The sequence below is a fragment of the Bombina bombina genome, chromosome 8 (assembly GCF_027579735.1).
Source record: "Bombina bombina isolate aBomBom1 chromosome 8, aBomBom1.pri, whole genome shotgun sequence".
Classification (NCBI taxonomy): Eukaryota; Metazoa; Chordata; class Amphibia; order Anura; family Bombinatoridae; genus Bombina; species Bombina bombina.
This window is the reverse complement of record NC_069506.1, coordinates 296,028,590-296,049,074: the sequence shown is the minus strand read 5'-3', so window position 1 is coordinate 296,049,074 and position 20,485 is coordinate 296,028,590. Positions and strand designations below refer to the sequence as shown.

The 20,485-nt window shown below is 43.8% G+C and overlaps 1 protein-coding gene across 1 annotated transcript in view; it reads left to right on the top strand.

Moving 5' to 3' along the window:
• The window catches only part of PEX14 (peroxisomal biogenesis factor 14), a 429,065-nt gene that overhangs the window by 204,546 nt on the left and 204,034 nt on the right, over positions 1-20,485 (top strand). Inside the window, exon 3 of the mRNA XM_053691485.1 lies at positions 6,695-6,779. Coding sequence (XP_053547460.1) covers positions 6,695-6,779 — 85 coding nt within the window. The remainder of the gene's footprint in view (positions 1-6,694; positions 6,780-20,485) is intronic.

Sequence of the window (20,485 nt, the reverse complement as noted above, 5' to 3'; positions counted from 1 at the left end):
AGGATGAATCCGTGGACTCGTCGTATCTAGTAGAAGAAAAGGAAATGTATGCTTACCTGATAAATTGATTTCTTCTACGATACGACAAGTCCACGGCCCTCCCTGTCATTTTAGACAGATTATATTTTTGTTTTCAAACTTCAGTCACCTCTGCACCTTTTATAGTTTCTCCTTTTTCTTCCTATACCTTCGGTCGAATGACTGGGGGGGTGGAGTCAAGGGAGGAGCTATATGGACAGCTCTGTTGTGGTGCTCTTTGCCACTTCCTGTTAGCAGGAGGATAATATCCCGCAAGTAAGGATGAATCCGTGGACTCGTCGTATCGTAGAAGAAATCAATTTATCAGGTAAGCATAAATTTCCTTTTTCAAAGTTGTTCTCGGCTTCGGACGAAGCAGGATTTTGTTGGGTAGGGGTTTTCAGGCCTGGTGCCCTCAGAATGGGCTGCCTCTTGTTCCCTCCCGTTTTTGCATTCAGTGTCCTCTATAGCTTAGGTATTGTTCTCCCAAAAGTAATGAATGCAGCTGTGGACTCTTTCCATTTATGAAGAAAAACTTAAATTATGCATACCTGATGATAATTTTCTTTTCTTCAGATGGAAAGAGTCCACAGCTCCCCGCCCGTATTTTTTCTATGGGGCGACTGTTATTTTTGGGCACCTTTTCACCCTGATATTTCTCCTACTGTTCCTTGTTCCCTCAGCAGAATGACTGGGGGATGAGGGAAGTGGGGGGGAAGTATTTAAGCCTTTGGCTGGGGTGTCTTTGCCTCCTCCTGGTGGCCAGGTTCTGAATTCCCAAAAGTAATGAATGCAGCTGTGGACTCTTTCCATCTGAAGAAAAGAAAATTATCAGCCCACAATAATTTAAGTTTTTCGCCAAATTTACCTATATGAAGAGGTACATTTGATAAGTAAACTAGTTAATGTATAGAATTGTAGGCTGTATCTACATTATGACGGGATTACGCTTAACTTCCCTTTAATTGCCTTGGTCTCTGTCTCATTGACACTTCAGGGTTCCAGCTGTATTCTTGCCCATCTGAATATGTGAAAATCCTTAGCTCCATGTAAATGGTCTGTCCTAGCTGTCTTGTAATATTGTCTTGTTTATGGCAGCGTATAGCATACATGTAAATATAAGCAAAAGAAACACAGTAAACATTAATATTTGTTTTAACCCTGAAAGCCAGTTTACCGAGTTGTAAATGTAAACGGTGTAGTACCAAACCGAATGGGTCTTTATAAAGTAACTGGCACTAATGCTCATACGTACAGGATTATTTGCTATACTGATAGCTGCACATTGTGCCCAAAGCTTTTTGTGCATCAGACGACCTTACATCCCTTTGCTAATTCATTTCGACCTGACCCAGAGCAATTCATTTCTCATTGGCTGATAAAGACAGTGCTATTGGTGGACAGAGACACACCTCCACAGGAAGGAAAACAAAGAGGGTAGGAGAATTGAGTTTTGAAAAATTAGAAATGAATGAATAAATATATAATTTTAATAACATTTTAAAATACTGTATTTTAGATGCAATAAGGAAAAAATACTGTTAATGACGGTATCTCACAAAAACACCACTCTGCGGTCTTACTGAAGTCTGATGAAGGCTGATACAGAAGCCTTTCCATAGTTTCTTTGTGGTTATGTGTGGCCCTCAGAACATGTTCTTTGCTAGACAGTTTTTAACAATAAACTTTTTAATCTCTGTTGTTAATTTCACTTGGTTAGGAATAAACATTTGGCATTTTCTTGAGGTTATCTTAATGAATTATTTTTTTATGGCTGCTGTCCTTCCCTCTCTGCAGCACATTGCACTTCTCTCCTCCCCTTCAGCCCCATGTCCTGTCCTTTCCTCTCTGCAGCACATTGCACTTCTCTCCTCCCCTTCAGCCCCATGTCTTGTCCTTTCCTCTCTGCAGCACATTGCACTTCTCTCCTCCCCTTCAGCCCCATGTCTTGTCCTTTCCTCTCTGCAGCACATTGCACTTCTCTCCTCCCCTTCAGCCCCATGTTTTGTCCTTCCCTCTCTGCAGCACATTGCACGTCTCTCCTCCCCCTCAGCCCCATGTTCTGTCCTTCCCTCTCTGCAGCACATTGCACGTCTCTCCTCCCCTTCAGCCCCATGTTTTGTCCTTCCCTCTCTGCAGCACATTGCACGTCTCTCCTCCCCCTCAGCCCCATGTTCTGTCCTTCCCTCTCTGCAGCACATTGCACGTCTCTCCTCCGCTTCAGCCCCATGTTCTGTCCTTCCCTCTCTGCAGCACATTGCACTTCTCTCCTCCCCTTCAGCCCCATGTCCTGTCCTTCCCTCTCTGCAGCACATTGCACTTCTCTCCTCCCCCTCAACCTCATGTCCTGTCCTTCCCTCTCTGCAGCACATTGCACTTCTCTCCTCCCCTTCAACCCCATGTCCTGTCCTTCCCTCTCTGCAGCACATTGCACTTCTCTCCTCCCCCTCAACCTCATGTCCTGTCCTTCCGTCTCTACAGCACATTGCACTTCTCTCCTCCCCTTCAGCCCCATGTTTTGTCCTTCCCTCTCTGCAGCACATTGCACGTCTCTCCTCCCCCTCAGCCCCATGTTCTGTCCTTCCCTCTCTGCAGCACATTGCACGTCTCTCGTCCGCTTCAGCCCCATGTTCTGTCCTTCCCTCTCTGCAGCACATTGCACTTCTCTCCTCCCCTTCAGCCCCATGTCCTGTCCTTCCCTCTCTGCAGCACATTGACCTTCTCTCCCCCCCTTCAGCCCCATGTCCTGTCCTTCCCTCTCTGCAGCACATTGCACTTCTCTCCTCCCCTTCAGCCCCATGTCTTGTCCTTTCCTCTCTGCAGCACATTGCACTTCTCTCCTCCCCTTCAGCCCCATGTCTTGTCCTTTCCTCTCTGCAGCACATTGCACTTCTCTCCTCCCCTTCAGCCCCATGTTTTGTCCTTCCCTCTCTGCAGCACATTGCACGTCTCTCCTCCCCCTCAGCCCCATGTTCTGTCCTTCCCTCTCTGCAGCACATTGCACGTCTCTCCTCCGCTTCAGCCCCATGTTCTGTCCTTCCCTCTCTGCAGCACATTGCACTTCTCTCCTCCCCTTCAGCCCCATGTCCTGTCCTTCCCTCTCTGCAGCACATTGACCTTCTCTCCCCCCCTTCAGCCCCATGTCCTGTCCTTCCCTCTCTGCAGCACATTGCACTTCTCTCCTCTCCTTCAGCCCCATGTCCTGTCCTTCCCTCTCTGCAGCACATTGCACTTCTCTCCTCCCCTTCAGCCCCATGTCCTGTCCTTCCCTCTCTGCAGCACATTGCACTTCTCTCCTCCCCTTCAGCCCCATGTCCTGTCCTTCCCTCTCTGCAGCACATTGCACTTCTCTCCTCCCCTTCAGCCCCATGTCCTGTCCTTCCCTCTCTGCAGCACATTGCACTTCTCTCCTCCCCCTCAACCTCATGTCCTGTCCTTCCCTCTCTGCAGCACATTGCACGTCTCTCCTCCGCTTCAGCCTCATGTCCTGTCCTTCCCTCTCTGCAGCACATTGCACGTCTCTCCTCCGCTTCAGCCTCATGTCCTTCCCTCTCTGCAGCAAATTGCACGTCTCTCCTCCGCTTCAGCCTCATGTCCTTTCTTCTCTGCAGCACATTGCACGTCTCTCCGCTGTAAATTTCCCAAACAAGCTATCAGATTTAAAGGTTACAGAATTAAAGGGATAGTAAACCCCAAAATGTTCTTTTATGATTCAAATAGAGCATACAATTTTAACAACTTTCCAATTTAATTCTATTATCAAATTTTCTTCATTCTCTTGTTATCCATTGCTGAAGGGACAGCATTGCACTACTGACAGGAAGCTGAAAATATCTATTTAGCCAATCACAAGAGACAAATGTGTGCAGGCACCAATTAGCAGCAACTCCCACTAGTGTATGATATGTGCGTATTCATTTTTTTACAAGGGATACTAAAGAACGAAGCACATTTGAAAATAGAAGTGAATTTAAAAGTGTCTTAAAATGACCTGCTCTATCTGAATCATGCAAGTTTAAATTTGACTTTCCTATCCTTTTAACTTTTTGGTGTTGGGCAACACAATTTTTACACAAAAGCAAGTGGTGTTTAATGTTCTGACTGCATACCAGCTAATGACATCCTGTTCAATCATGGAAAGCGAGCTAGATATTTAGTAATCTATCTTACGCTAACAGTCGTGTGTATGTATAGCAGTGCGTCTGTGAGTGTAATATTACAACCGTGTGTATGTACAGCAGTGCGTCTGTGAGTGTAAGCTTACAGTTGTGTGTATGTATAGCAGTGCGTCTGTGAGTATGAGCTTACAGTCGTGTGTATGTATAGCAGTGCGTCTGTGAGTGTAAGCTTAGAGTCGTGTGTATGTATAGCAGTGCGTCTGTGAGTATGAGCTTACAGCTGTGTGTATGTACAGCAGTGTGTCTGTGAGTGTAACCTTACAGCTGTGTGTATGTACAGCAGTGTGTCTGCGAGTGTAACCTTACAGCCGTGTGTATGTACAGCAGTGCGTCTGTGAGTGTAAGCTTAGAATCGTGTGTATATATAGCAGTGCGTCTGTGAGTGTAAGCTTACAGTTGTGTGTATATATAGCAGTGCGTCTGTGAGTATGAGCTTACAGTCGTGTGTATGTATAGCAGTGCGTCTGTGAGTTTAAGCTTACAGTTGTGTGTATATATAGCAGTGCGTCTGTGAGTATGAGCTTACAGTCGTGTGTATGTATAGCAGTGCGTCTGTGAGTTTAAGCTTACAGTTATGTGTGTGTGTGTGTGTGTATAGCAGTGTGTCTGTGAGTTTAAGCTTACAGTTGTGTGTATGTATAGCAGAGCGTCTGTGAGTTTAAGCTTACAGCTGTGTGTATGTATAGAAGTGTGTCTGTGAGTTTAAGCTTACAGCTGTGTGTATGTATAGAAGTGTGTCTGTGAGTTTAAGCTTACAGTTGTGTGTATGTATATCACTCCATCTGTGAGTGTAAGCTTACAGTTGTGTGTATGTATAGCAGTGTGTCTGTGAGTGTAAGCTCACAGTTCAGTGTATGTATAGTAGTGTCTGTGAGTTTAAGCTTACAGTTGTGTGTATCTATAGCAGTGTGCCTGTGAGTGTAAGCTTACAGTTGTGTGTATGTATAGAAGTGTGTCTGTGAGTGTAAGCTTACAGCTGTGTGTATGTATAGCAGTGCGTCTGTAAGTGTAAGCTTACAGTTGTGTGTATGTATAGTAGTGTCTGTGAGTATAAATTCAAGGCCAAAACACGTCGACCTTAGACTATACAGCTCGTGTTTCCTGACAGTGGGACAACCCGGTAAGCCTAATACTTCTATAGGAAGGCCTGGTTCCTCTGGTATTGCACTATTTCTGTTTTTATTTTAACAGGTTTTCTGCGAAAAATATATAAACATATATAAAGATTATATAAACAAGAATTTTCTAAATACATATTTTCTGGAAACTATTGACTTTTTTTTAAACATATACACTTCCTTTGGGATCATATAATTATTTTATTTTTGTATCATATATACTTAACCACTCTACTTTTGGACACACACACACAGACATATATATATATATATATATACACTGTGTATGTATGTATATATGTATGTATTTATATATATATATATATATATATATATATATATATATATATATACATATATATATATATATATATATATATATATATATATATACAATGTGTGTGTATATATATATATATATATATATATATATATATATACTGTGTGTGTATATATATATAAGCCAGGGAGTCTCATTCTATTATGAAGAGTAAAAGCAGGAATGTTTCAGCCCTCTGTGGCAAAAGGATTTAGAGTAGGACCAGTCGAATTGGGGTACCTTGTAAGCGGTGACTGGCTAAGCAAAATATGGCCATATTGTGTGACTAAGTTCCCAATATTTTTAAAAAAAAGATAGTTGTCTCTTGATGTATATGCAGGCAATTTTTGCAGCTGTAAAAAATATGTTGTTCTTTTGAAAATGGATGTGCGCTGATACCTCTTTGTTTGTGTAATTACTGGGTCATATTGGCAGCACTCCCAGATGTTGATTTAAACTTTTTGTAAGGTGTGCTAAAAAAACAAATTTTGTAGTTATATATATATATACTGTGTGTGTGTGTGTGTATATATGTGTGTATATATATATATATATATATATATATATATATATATATATATATATATAAATATAAATATAAAATTTTGTTTTTATACATTTTTTGGACACTTTTAACAGGATGAATTCCACACTATTTTCTGTGGATATGGGTCATTGACACCTTTTAAGTGTACACTAAATCTTTTTTTTTAATTATTTTTCTTTTTTACCGTTTTTGGATATACACTGGACTGAGTATTATTTTGTACTATTTGTTGTCATTTTAATTATATAAAGTTTTAAAGTTTTTTTGGAATAAATTTTCATTGCTTGCACACTTTAACCTCACCAGGCGTTCCTTATACATCTTCACTACTTTCTTTAGCAATCTTGTTAGGTGATCATTCACTTAGTGAGTTTGTGTGCTACTTTTGGCTCTTTATACTATATTCTATATCTGTTGCGTGTCTACAGACTACAAGACAGGAGCTAAGTTTGAATATCTTTGTGTAGCTACTCTGATTGGCCAGCTTGAACTTACCTTTATTCCTGTTTTGCAGATTTCCACCGCAGTAAAGTTTCTACAAAACCCCAGGGTCCGTCAGAGCCCAGTAGCCACCAGGAAGGAATTTCTAAAGAGAAAAGGTACGATGTGTGAACAGAAATTTCCCCAAAACCTCAAATTACATCAATACCCAACTAGGATGTTTCGCATTGTGTTCCTCATCTACGTGATGTGTATAGTTTACTCCACTCCACACTGACGTTGTGCCCCTTACAAGTGGCCCCTCTAATCAGCTTAAAGGGACACTGAACCTATTTTTTTTCTTTCAATTTTAAGCAATTTCTAATTTACTGATATTATCAATTTTTCTTTGTTCTCTTGCTATCTTTATTTGAAAAAGAAGGCATTTAAGCTTTTTTTTTGGTTCAGTACTCTAGACAGCACTTTTTGATTTTTGGATCAATTTATCCACCAATCAGCAAGAACAACCCAGGTTGTTCACCAAAAATGGGCCGGCATCTAAACTTACATTCTTGCATTTCAAATAAAGATACCAAGAGAATGAAGAAAATTTGATAATAGGAGTAAATTAGAAAGTTGCCTACAATTTCATGCTCTATCTGAATCACGAAAGAAAAAATTTGGGTTCAGTGTCCCTTTAACTGTAGATTAGTGAGTCTATGCTCTGTCCTTAGGGACTCCATATAACCAGGATGTGCATATATCCTAGCGCAGTGAGTTACCTAGAGTCTCTTCCTTTTTAATAACGCATCTGTGCTCTTGGAAAGTATAGGCTGAAATTCTGGGCAGCTGGGTATCTCCTTTCAAACACTGTGTTGTTACCTACTGAATAATTCACCATTTTATTACATATGTTCAGCACCTTACACCTTTTGTCTGTGCTAATTCACTTTATATTGCCCATACCTATCTGTACGGCATAGCCTCACTTATCCTTGTCTATCCTTGTATTCTCATATTCTCAACCATTATTGTATCCTTATACTTGTGTACCCATCTGTGTATCCTCACACAGGCATGTATATTCATCTGTCTGTTAACCCTCATCCACACATGTATCCTCCTCCTTTCTGTGTATCCTTATATATCAGTGTATACTTATTCATCCATTTGTCTGTGTATCCTTAACCATGTATCCTTACCCTCCTGGGATTCCACATCCATGTAGCCCCTTCTGTCTGCATATTCTCATGTGTTTGTGAGTCCTCATCCTCATGTGTCTGTGTCCTCTTATCCCTTCATGTATCCTTATTCTCATGTGTCTGTGTGTCCTCATCCTCATGTGTCTGTGTGTCCTCATCTTCTCATGTATCCTCATGTGTCTGTGTATCCTCATCCCTTCATGTATCCTCATGTGTCTGTGTATCCTCATCTACTTATGTATCCTCATGTGTCTGTGTATCCTTATCTACTCATGTATCCTCATGTGTCTGTATATCCTCATCCACTCATGTATCCTCATGTGTCTGTGTATCCTTATCTACTCATGTATCCTCATCTTCATGCATCCTCATACTTGTGTCTGTGTATCTTCATCCACTCATGTATCCTCATGTGTCTGTGTGTCCTCATCCTCTCATGTATCCTCATGTGTCTGTGTGTCCTCATCCTCTCATGTATCATCATGTGTCTGTGCATCCTCATCTACTCATGTATCGTCATCCTCATGTGTCTGTGTATCCTCATCCCTTCATGTATCCTCGTGTGTCTGTGTATCCTCATCCACTCATGTATCCTCATCCTCATGTGTCTGTGTATCCTTAACTACTCATGTATCCTCATGTGTCTGTGCATCCTCATCCACTCATGTATCCTCATACTCATGTGTCTGTGTATCCTCATCTACTCATGTATTGTCATCCTCATGTGTCTGTGTATCCTCATCCCTTCATGTATCCTCATCCTCATGTGTCTGTGTATCCTCATCTACTCATGTATCCTCATCCTCATGTGTCTGTGTATCCTCATCTACTCATGTATCGTCATCCTCATGTGTCTGTGTATCCTCATCCCTTCATGTATCCTCGTGTGTCTGTGTATCCTCATCCACTCATGTATCCTCATCCTCATGTGTCTGTGTATCCTTAACTACTCATGTATCCTCATGTGTCTGTGCATCCTCATCCACTCATGTATCCTCATACTCATGTGTCTGTGTATCCTCATCTACTCATGTACCCTCATCCTCATGTGTCTGTGTAGCCTCATCCTCTCATGTATCCTCATCCTCATGTGTCTGTGTATCCTCATCCCTTCATGTATCCTCATTTGTCTGTGTATCCTCATCTACTCATGTATCCTCATGCCTCTGTGTATCCTCATCCCTTCATGTATCCTCATGTTTCTGTGTATCCTCATCTACTCATGTATCCTCATGTGTCTGTGTTTCCTCATCTACTCATGTATCCTCATCCTCATGTGTCTGTGTAGCCTCATCCTCTCGTGTATCCTCATCCTCATGTGTCTGTGTATCCTCATCCCTTCATGTATCCTCATGTGTCTGTGTATCCTCATCTACTTATGTATCCTCATGTGTCTGTGTATCATTATCTACTCATGTATCCTCATCTTCATGCATCCTCATACTTGTGTCTGTGTATCTTCATCCACTCATGTATCCTCATGTGTCTGTGTGTCCTCATCCTCATTTGTCTGTGTATCCTTATCTACTCATGTATCCTCATCCTCATGTGTCTGTGTAGCCTCATCCACTCATTTATCCTCATCCTCATGTGTCTGTGTATCCTCATGTGTCTGTGTATCCTCATCCACTCATGTATCCTCATCCTCATGTGTCTGTGTATCCTCATCTACTCATGTATCCTCATGTGTCTGTGTATCCTCAACCCTTCATGTATCCTCATTATGTGTCTGTGTATCCTCATCTACTCATGTATCCTCATGTGTCTGTGTATCCTCATCTACTCATGTATCCTCATTTGTCTGTGTATCCTTATCTACTCATGTATCCTCATCCTCATGTGTCTGTGTATCTCATCTACTCATGTATCGTCATCCTCATGTGTCTGTGTATCCTCATCCCTTCATGTATCCTCGTGTGTCTGTGTATCCTCATCCACTCATGTATCCTCATCCTCATGTGTCTGTGTATCTCATCTACTCATGTATCTTCATCCTCATTTGTCTGTATATCCTCATCCACTCATGTATCCTCATCCACTCATTTATCTTCATCATCATATGTCTGTGTATCCTCATGTGTCTGTGTATCCTCATCCACTCATGTATCCTCATCATCCTGTGTCTGTGTATCCTCATCATCCTGTGTCTGTGTATCCTCATCATCCTGTGTCTGTGTATCCTCATCCCTTCATGTATCCTCATGTATCTGTGTATCCTCATCTACTCATGTATCCTCATTCTCATATGTCTGTGTATCCTCATCTACTCATGTATCATCATCCTCATGTGTCTGTGTATCCTTATCTACTCATGTATCATCATGTGTCTGTGCATCCTCATCCACTCATGTATCCTCATGTGTCTGTATATCCTCATCTATTCATGTATCCTCATGTGTCTGTGTATCCTTATCTACTCATGTATCCTCATTCTCATATGTCTGTGTATCCTCATCCACTCATGTATCCTCATCCTCATGTGTCTGTGTATCCTCATCCACTCATGTATCCTCATGTGTCTGTATATCCTCATCTATTCATGTATCCTCATGTGTCTGTATATCCTCATCTATTCATGTATCCTCATGTGTCTGTGTATCCTTATCTACTCATGTATCCTCATGTGTCTGTGTATCCTTATCTACTCATGTATCCTCATCCTCATGTGTCTGTGTATCCTCATCCCTTCATGTATCCTCATCTACTCATATATCCTCATCCTCATGTGTCTGTGTATCCTCATCCACTCATGTATCCTCATTCTCATGTGTCTGTGTATCCTCATCTACTCATGTATCCTCATGTGTCTGTGTATCCTCATCTACTCATGTATCCTCATGTGTCTGTGTATCTTCATCCACTCATGTATCCTCATGTGTCTGTGTGTCCTCATCCTCTCATGTATCCTCATGTGTCTGTGTGTCCTCATCCTCTCATGTATCATCATCATGTGTCTGTGCATCCTCATCTACTCATGTATCCTCATGTGTTTGTGTATCCTTATCTACTCATGTATCCTCATCCTCATGTGTCTGTGTAGCCTCATCCACTCATTTATCCTCATCCTCATGTGTCTGTATAGCCTCATCCACTCATTTATCCTCATCCTCATGTGTCTGTGTATCCTCATCTACTCATGTATCGTCATCCTCATGTGTCTGTGTATCCTCATCCCTTCATGTATCCTCATGTGTCTGTGTATCCTCATCCACTCATGTATCCTCATCCTCATGTGTCTGTGTATCCTTATCTACTTATGTATCCTCATGTGTCTGTGTATCCTCATCCACTCATGTATCCTCATACTCATGTGTCTGTGTATCCTCATCTACTCATGTATTGTCATCCTCATGTGTCTGTGTATCCTCATCCACTCATGTATCCTCATCCTCATGTGTCTGTGTATCCTCATCTACTCATGTATCCTCATCCTCATGTGTCTGTGTATCCTCATGTGTCTGTGTATCCTCATCTACTCATGTATCCTCATGTATCTGTGTATCCTCATCCACTCATGTATCCTCATCCTCATGTGTCTGTGTATCCTCATGTGTCTGTGTATCCTCATCTACTCATGTATCCTCATGTATCTGTGTATCCTCAACCCTTCATGTATCCTCATCATGTGTCTGTGTATCCTCATCTACTCATGTATCCTCATGTGTCTGTGTATCCTCATCTACTCATGTATCCTCATCCTCATTTGTCTGTGTATCCTTATCTACTCATGTATCCTCATCCTCATGTGTCTGTGTATCTCATCTACTCATGTATCTTCATCATCATTTGTCTGTGTATCCTCATCCACTCATCTATCCTCATCATGTGTCTGTGTATCCTCATCCACTCATGTATCCTCATCATCCTGTGTCTGTGTATCCTCATCCTCATGTGTCTGTGTATCCTCATCCCTTCATGTATCCTCATGTGTCTGTGTATCCTCATCTACTCATGTATCCTCATTCTCATATGTCTGTGTATCCTCATCTACTCATGTATCTTCATGTGTTTGTGTATCCTTATCTACTCATGTATCCTCATGTGTCTGTGCATCCTCATCCACTCATGTATCCTCATCCTCATGTGTCTGTGTATCCTCATCCACTCATGTATCCTCATCCTCATGTGTCTGTGTATCCTTATCTACTCATGTATTCTCATGGGTCTGTGTATCCTCATCTACTCATGTATCCTCATCCTCATGTGTCTGTGTATCCTCATCATCATGTGTCTGTGTATCCTCATCCACTCATGTATCCTCATCCTCATGTGTCTGTGTATCCTCATCTACTCATGTATCCTCATCCTCATGTGTTTGTGTATCCTCATCTACTCATGTATCCTCATGTTTCTGTGTATCCTCATCCACTCATGTATCCTTATGTGTCTATGTATCCTCATCCACTCATGTATCCTCATGTGTCTGTGTATCCTCATCTACACATGTATCCTCAATCCTTCATGTATCCTCATCCTCATGTGTCTGTGTATCCTTATCTACTCATGTATCCTCTGCCACTCATGTATCCTCATCATCATGTGTCTGTTTATCCTCATCCACTCATGTATCCTCATCCTCATGTGTCTGTGTATCATCATCCACTTATGTATCCTCATCCTCATGTGTCTGTGTATCCTCATCTACTCATGTATCCTCATCCTCATGTGTCTGTGTATCCTCATCCCTTCATGTATCCTCATCCTCCCATGTATCCTCATCTACTCATGTATCCTCATCTTCATGTGTCTGTGTATCCTCATCTATTCATGTATCCTCATGTGTCTGTGTATCCTCATCTGTCTGTGTATCCTCATCTACTCATGTATCCTCATCCTCATGTGTCTGTGTATCCTCATCTACTCATGTATCCTCATCCTTGTGTCTGTGTATCCTCATCTACTCATGTATCCTCATGTGTCTGTGTATCCTCATCCTTGTGTCTGTGTATCCTCATCTACTCATGTATCCTCATCCTCATGTGTCTGTGTATCCTCATCCCTTTATGTATCCTCATCCCTTTATGTATCCTCATCCTCATGTATTTGTGTATCCTCATCTACTCATGTATCCTCATCCTCATGTGTCTGTGTATCCTCATCTACTCATGTATCCTCATCCTCATGTGTCTGTGTATCCTCATCCCTTTATGTATCCTCATCCCTTTATGTATCCTCATCCCTTTATGTATCCTCATCCTCGTGTATCTGTGTATCCTCATCTACTCATGTATCCTCATCCTCATGTGTCTGTGTATCCTCATCTACTCATGTATCCTCATCCTCATGTGTCTGTGTATCCTCATCCCTTTATGTATCCTCATCCCTTTATGTATCCTCATCCTCGTGTATCTGTGTATCCTCATCTACTCATGTATCCTCATCCTCATGTGTCTGTGTATCCTCATCTACTCATGTATCCTCATCATCATGTGTCTGTGTATCCTCATGTTTCTGTGTATCCTCATTTGTCTGTGTATCCTCATCTACTCGTGTATCCTCATCCTCATGTGTCTGTGTATTCTCATCTACTCATGTATCCTCATCATCATGTGTCTGTGTATCCTCATGTGTCTGTGTATCCTCATGTGTCTGTGCATCCTCATCTACTCGTGTATCCTCATCCTCATGTGTCTGTGTATTCTCATCTACTCATGTATCCTCATCATCATGTGTCTGTGTATCCTCATGTGTCTGTGTATCCTCATCCTCATTTGTCTGTGTATCCTCATCTACTCATGTATCCTCATGTATCTGTGTAACCTCATGTGTCTGTGTATCCTCATGTGTCTGTGTATCCTCATGTGTCTGTGTATCCTCATCTACTCATGTATCCTCATCATCATGTGTCTGTGTATCCTCATGTTTCTGTGTATCCTCATTTGTCTGTGTATCCTCATCTACTCATGTATCCTCATGTGTCTGTGTATCCTCATCTACTCATGTATCCTCATGTGTCTGTGTATCCTCATGTGTCTGTGTATCCTCATCCACTCATGTATCATCATCCTCATTTGTCTGTGTATCCTCATCTACTCGTGTATCCTCATCCTCATGTGTCTGTGTAACCTCATGTGTCTGTGTATCCTCATCTACTCGTGTATCCTCATGTGTCTGTGTATCCTCATCTACTCATGTATCCTCATCATCATGTGTCTGTGTATCCTTATCCACTCATGTATCCTCATGTGTCTGTGTATCCTCATGTGTCTGTGTATCCTCATGTGTCTGTGTAACCCCATGTGTCTGTGTATCCTCATCTACTCGTGTATCCTCATCCTCATGTCTGTGTATCCTTATCTACTTATGTATCCTCATCCTTGTGTCTGTTTAAATTGTGTGTGTTGTATATAGTAATAGGTAGAGGAGTAGTTTGAAATTACTACTGAATTCTTTGCTTCTTCATAACACATTCTGTACTTATGACAGACAAATGTTACACATTAGCAGCTTACAGTGACATGCAGTTCCACTGAGAGTATGCTGACATACCTGCTTGGTTATGCAGAAACCTTATGAATTTATGATCGTATTGTCTGTGACATTCTGGTGTTAGTCCTATTTTAGAGGTATGGCCATCTTTCAGATATGGCTTGTCCAGTTGTCACCCCCTCTCCACAAATGCGAACAGATCAATAATTAGCTGGTAAACTCCTTCTGTGATTTGCTTCTCTGGTTGTAACATCATCAAACCAGTAATCCTGTGTGACTTCATGTTTATAGTCCCACTGTGAGGTGCAGTGTCATTTCTTCTTTTTAATGGGCGTCAGGGTTGAGGCAAGTTCACAATTCATATTATTTTATTTTCCTTTGAAATGCTTAAAGGGACATAATACTCATATGCTAAATCACTTGAAACTGATGCAGTATAACTGTAAAAAGCTGACAGGAAAATATCACCTGAGCATCTCTATGTAAAAAAGGAAGATATTTTACCTGTGCCCTGTGTGTGCTCTGTAGTCCCGCAGGCCCTGTGTGTTCTCTGTAGTCCCGCAGACCCTGTGTGTGCTCTGTAGTCCCGCAGACCCTGTGTGTGCTCTGTAGTCCCGCAGACCCTGTGTGTGCTCTGTAGTCCCGCAGACCCTGTGTGTGCTCTGTAGTCCCGCAGACCCTGTGTGTGCTCTGTAGTCCCGCAGACCCTGTGTGTGCTCTGTAGTCCTGCAGGCCCTGTGTGTGCTCTGTAGTCCCGCAGGCCCTGTGTGTGCTCTGTAGTCCCGCAGGCCCTGTGTGTGCTCTGTAGTCCCGCAGGCCCTGTGTGTGCTCTGTAGTCCCGCAGGCCCTGTGTGTGCTCTGTAGTCCCGCAGGCCCTGTGTGTGCTTTGTAGTCCCGCAGACCCTGTGTGTGCTCTGTAGTAGCACAGGCCCTGTGTGTGCTCTGTAGTCCCGCAGGCCCTGTGTGTGCTCTGTAGTCCCGCAGACCCTGTGTGTGCTCTGTAGTCCCGCAGACCCTGTGTGTGATCTGTAGTAGCACAGGGCCTGTGTGTGCTCTGTAGTCCCGCAGGCCCTGTGTGTGATCTGTAGTAGCACAGGGCCTGTGTGTGCTCTGTAGTCCCGCAGACCCTGTGTGTGATCTGTAGTAGCACAGGGCCTGTGTGTGCTATGTAGTCCCGCAGACCCTGTGTGTGATCTGGAGTCCCACAGACCCTGTGTGTGCCCTGTAGTCCTGCAGGCCCTGTGTGTGCTCTGTAGTCCCACAGACCCTGTGTGTGCCCTGTAGTCCTGCAGGCCCTGTGTGTGCTCTGTAGTCCCGCAGACCCTGTGTGTGCTCTGTAGTCCCGCAGACCCTGTGTGTGCTCTGTAGTCCTGCAGGCCCTGTGTGTGCTCTGTAGTCCCGCAGGCCCTGTGTGTGATCTGTAGTAGCACAGGCCCTGTGTGTGATCTGTAGTCCTGCAGGCCCTGTGTGTGCTCTGTAGTCCGCAGGCCCTGTGTGTGCTCTGTAGTCCCGCAGACCCTGTGTGTGCTCTGTAGTCCCGCAGACCCTGTGTGTGCTCTGTAGTCCCACAGGCCCTGTGTGTGCTCTGTAGTCCCGCAGGCCCTGTGTGTGCTCTGTAGTCCCGCAGGCCCTGTGTGTGCTCTGTAGTCCCGCAGGCCCTGTGTGTGCTCTGTAGTCCCGCAGGCCCTGTGTGTGATCTGTAGTCCCGCAGGCCCTGTGTGTGCTCAGTAGTCCCGCAGGCCCTGTGTGTGCTCTGTAGTCCCGCAGGCCCTGTGTGTGCTCTGTAGTCCCGCAGGCCCTGTGTGTGCTCTGTAGTCCCGCAGGCCCTGTGTGTGCTCTGTAGTCCCGCAGGCCCTGTGTGTGCTCTGTAGTCCCGCAGGCCCTGTGTGTGCTCTGTAGTCCCGCAGGCCCTGTGTGTGCTCTGTAGTCCTGCAGGCCCTGTGTGTGATCTGTAGTCCCGCAGGCCCTGTGTGTGCTCTGTAGTCCCGCAGGCCCTGTGTGTGATCTGTAGTCCCGCAGGCCCTGTGTGTGCTCTGCAGTCCCGCAGGCCCTGTGTGTGCTCTGTAGTCCCGCAGGCCCTGTGTGTGCTCTGTAGTAGCACAGGCCCTGTGTGTGCTCTGTAGTCCTGCAGGCCCTGTGTGTGCTCTGTAGTCCCGCAGGCCCTGTGTGTGCTCTGTAGTCCCGCAGGCCCTGTGTGTGCTCTGTAGTAGCACAGGCCCTGTGTGTGCTCTGTAGTCCCGCAGGCCCTGTGTGTGATCTGTAGTCCCGCAGGCCCTGTGTGTGCTCTGTAGTCCCGCAGGCCCTGTGTGTGCTCTGTAGTAGCACAGGCCCTGTGTGTGATCTGTAGTCCCGCAGGCTCTGTGTGTGCTCTGTAGTCCCGCAGACCCTGTGTGTGCTCTGTAGTCCCGCAGGCCCTGTGTGTGCTCTGTAGTCCCGCAGGCCCTGTGTGTGCTCTGTAGTCCCGCAGGCCCTGTGTGTGCTCTGTAGTCCCGCAGGCCCTGTGTGTGCTCTGTAGTCCCGCAGGCCCTGTGTGTGCTCTGTAGTCCCGCAGGCCCTGTGTGTGCTCTGTAGTCCCGCAGGCCCTGTGTGTGCTCTGTAGTCCTGCAGGCCATGTGTGTGCTCTGTAGTCCCGCAGGCCCTGTGTGTGCTCTGTAGTCCTGCAGGCCATGTGTGTGCTCTGTAGTCCCGCAGGCCCTGTGTGTGCTCTGTAGTCCCGCAGGCCCTGTGTGTGCTCTGTAGTCCCGCAGGCCCTGTGTGTGCTCTGTAGTCCCGCAGGCCCTGTGTGTGCTCTGTAGTAGCACAGGCCCTGTGTGTGATCTGTAGTCCCGCAGGCCCTGTGTGTGCTCTGCAGTCCCGCAGGCCCTGTGTGTGATCTGTAGTCCCGCAGGCCCTGTGTGTGCTCTGTAGTCCCGCAGGCCCTGTGTGTGCTCTGTAGTCCCGCAGGCCCTGTGTGTGATCTGTAGTCCCGCAGGCCCTGTGTGTGATCTGTAGTCCTGCAGGCCCTGTGTGTGCTCTGTAGTCACGCAGGCCCTGTGTGTGATCTGTAGTCCTGCAGGCCCTGTGTGTGCCCTGTAGTCCCGCAGGCCCTGTGTGTGCCCTGTAGTCCCGCAGGCCCTGTGTGTGCCCTGTAGTCCCGCAGGCCCTGTGTGTGCCCTGTAGTCCCGCAGGCCCTGTGTGTGCCCTGTAGTCCCGCAGGCCCTGTGTGTGCCCTGTAGTCCCGCAGGCCCTGTGTGTGCCCTGTAGTCCCGCAGGCCCTGTGTGTGCCCTGTAGTCCCGCAGGCCATGTGTGTGATCTGTAGTCCCGCAGGCCCTGTGTGTGCCCTGTAGTCCCGCAGGCCCTGTGTGTGCCCTGTAGTCCCGCAGGCCCTGTGTGTGCCCTGTAGTCCCGCAGGCCCTGTGTGTGCTCTGTAGTCCCGCAGGCCCTGTGTGTGATCTGTAGTCCCGCAGGCCCTGTGTGTGCCCTGTAGTCCCGCAGGCCCTGTGTGTGCTCTGTAGTCCTGCAGGCCCTGTGTGTGCCCTGTAGTCCCGCAGGCCCTGTGTGTGCCCTGTAGTCCCGCAGGCCCTGTGTGTGCTCTGTAGTCCTGCAGGCCCTGTGTGTGATCTGTAGTCCCGCAGGCCCTGTGTGTGCTCTGTAGTCCTGCAGGCCCTGGGTACTTGGGCAGTTGTAGCCATATTTGTTCATTTTTTTCTTCATTTATCATATCATCCACCCACCAAGGCCCAGATGCTAGTGCAAATGTTAAAGGGGGATCCTATTTTAATAACTAATTTGTTGGAACATCTTATTGCAATACAGTTAAACTGTAAGTAAATGTGCATCCCAGGCACACTTCTGAGCAGGTGATTGGCGCCCACAATTACATGTCACTCCTGATTGGCTAACTGGCTGTATCGGGATTGACAGCACAACTTTAAACGGACATCAAACCGTATCAGATTGTAATACAAAATGTTTAATTATGTGTAGTGGAAAAGTTTCAATATACGTTCATTATTTATTTTGTCTCATTTTACTGTAATTTAACTCCACCAAGTTTCTATTAAAGGGACACTGATCCCAAAAAAATTTCTTCAGTGATTTAGATAGAGCATGCAATTTTAAGCAATTTTTTTAATTTACTCCTATTATCAATTTTTCTCCGTTCTCTTGCTATCTTTATTTGAAAAATAAGGAATCTAAGCTAAGGAGCCAGCCAATTTTTGGTTCAGTACGCTGGACAGCACATGTTTATTGGTGGGTGAATTTAACCACCTATTGGTGGGTTAATTTAACCACCAATCAGCAAGAACAACCCAGGTTGTTCACCAAAAATGGGCCGGCATCTAAACTTACATTCTTGCTTTTCAAATAAAGATACCAAGAGAATGAAGAACATTTGATAATAAGAGTAAATTAGAAAGTTGCTTAAAATTGCATGCTCTATCTAAATCATAAAAGAAAAGATTTGGGTTCAGTGTCCCTTTAAGTAACGGTGCTGCCATGTTCGTACCTAGATTTCCCTGCATCTAATCTCTTCTGCTAAGTACAATTATGGATGGACTTGGGCAATAAAATGTCGAAACACTGAACTGTTCAAACCATGGCTGACAGGAAAACCCTAAAAGTCACTTTAACATGGTCATATCCGTAAGTCATTGTTTGCACAGTTCAGTGATTGTACTGTTTTATATCTGTCCTTATTTGTCCTCAGCAAAAGAGATTAGATAAGGGAAACCTAGGTTTCAACATGGTGTTTTCTATACCTTTATAACTTTGAAGTTATTACATCAATATTTAAAGGGACACTGAACCCAAATTTTTTCTTTCGTGATTCAGATAGAGCAGCAATTTTAAGCAACTTTCCAATTTACTCCTATTATCAATTTTTCTTTGTTCTCTTGCTATCTTTATTTGAAAAAGAAGGCATCTAAGCTTGTTTCTCGGTTCAGAACTCTGGATGGCACTTTTTTATTGGTGGATGAGTTTATCCACCAATCAGCAAGGACAACCCAGATTGTTCACCAAAAATGGGCCTGCATCTAAATTTACATTCTTGCATTTCAAATAAAGATACCAAGAGAATAAAGGAAATTTGATAATAGGAGTAAATTAGAAAGTTGCTTAAAATGTCATGCTCTATCTGAATCACGAAAGAAAAAATTTGGGTTCAGTGTCCCATTAAGCAACTTATATAAGTTATAAATAAATGTAAAATAATACTACATCTGCATATACTTTTTAGGCTAATCTGTGCTTTGAATACATATTAAATGGACACTCAAGTCAAAATCAAACTGTCAGGATTCAGATAGAGCAGCAATTTTAGAACAACTTTCCAATGAATTATCATTAACAAAATGTGCAGTCTTTTTAAATGTACACTTTTTTAGTCACCCACTCCTACTGAGCATGAATAAATGTCTATGCATTTGTGATTGGCTGATGCCTATCACATGGTACGTCTATGCATTTGTGATTGGCTGATGACTGTCACATGATACAGGAGGAGTCGAAATAGACATCACTTTACAATTTCTATTGCATTGATTTGTTGATTATGCAAATCTACTGTATTTACTGGTCCTTTAAAAATGTAACAATTGACTGTTTTTACACATTTTGGCAAGGTGCATTTATTTTGTGAATTAGAGCATTTTATGATTAGCATAATGCACAGCTTTAAGGAAGATTTTTGGTGAAGTAAAATGGCTAACTACCTAGGCCCAATACAGTTATTTCTGTAAAGATTTAGTCCCTGGAAAAGATGCTGAATATAAAACTGTATATAGGTATACAGATATAATAGATTAATACTGTACATGTCTGTGTATAATATACGTTTTGTTATAAACTCCAGTGTCTGAGGTTACCAAGGTAACTTCACAGCTTTCATATGACTCTGGGGACACATCAATTCTTGCACCCCCGACACCTAATATTACAATTGCTCATGAAAATAATATCCAGAAAGGGCGAGAGGAAATAATTAAATTGAGGGGAAAAATCAGATTAGAGCTGGTTTTTTATTTAAAGGGACAGTCAGTCAAGGCATATTTAATATTCTGTTACTGTTTTGCCTTGATTTTTAAGAGACAGTAGACACCAATTTTCATATAACTGCATGTAATAGACACTACTATAAAGAAGAATATGCACAAATACTGATATAAACATCAGTATAAAACCTTTTAAAATCTCGCTCCCAGTTTAGCACTGTTGATGAGGTTAGGCTGGGACACCTACTGAAAGGGACTGGGAAAACAAGAAGAGCAGA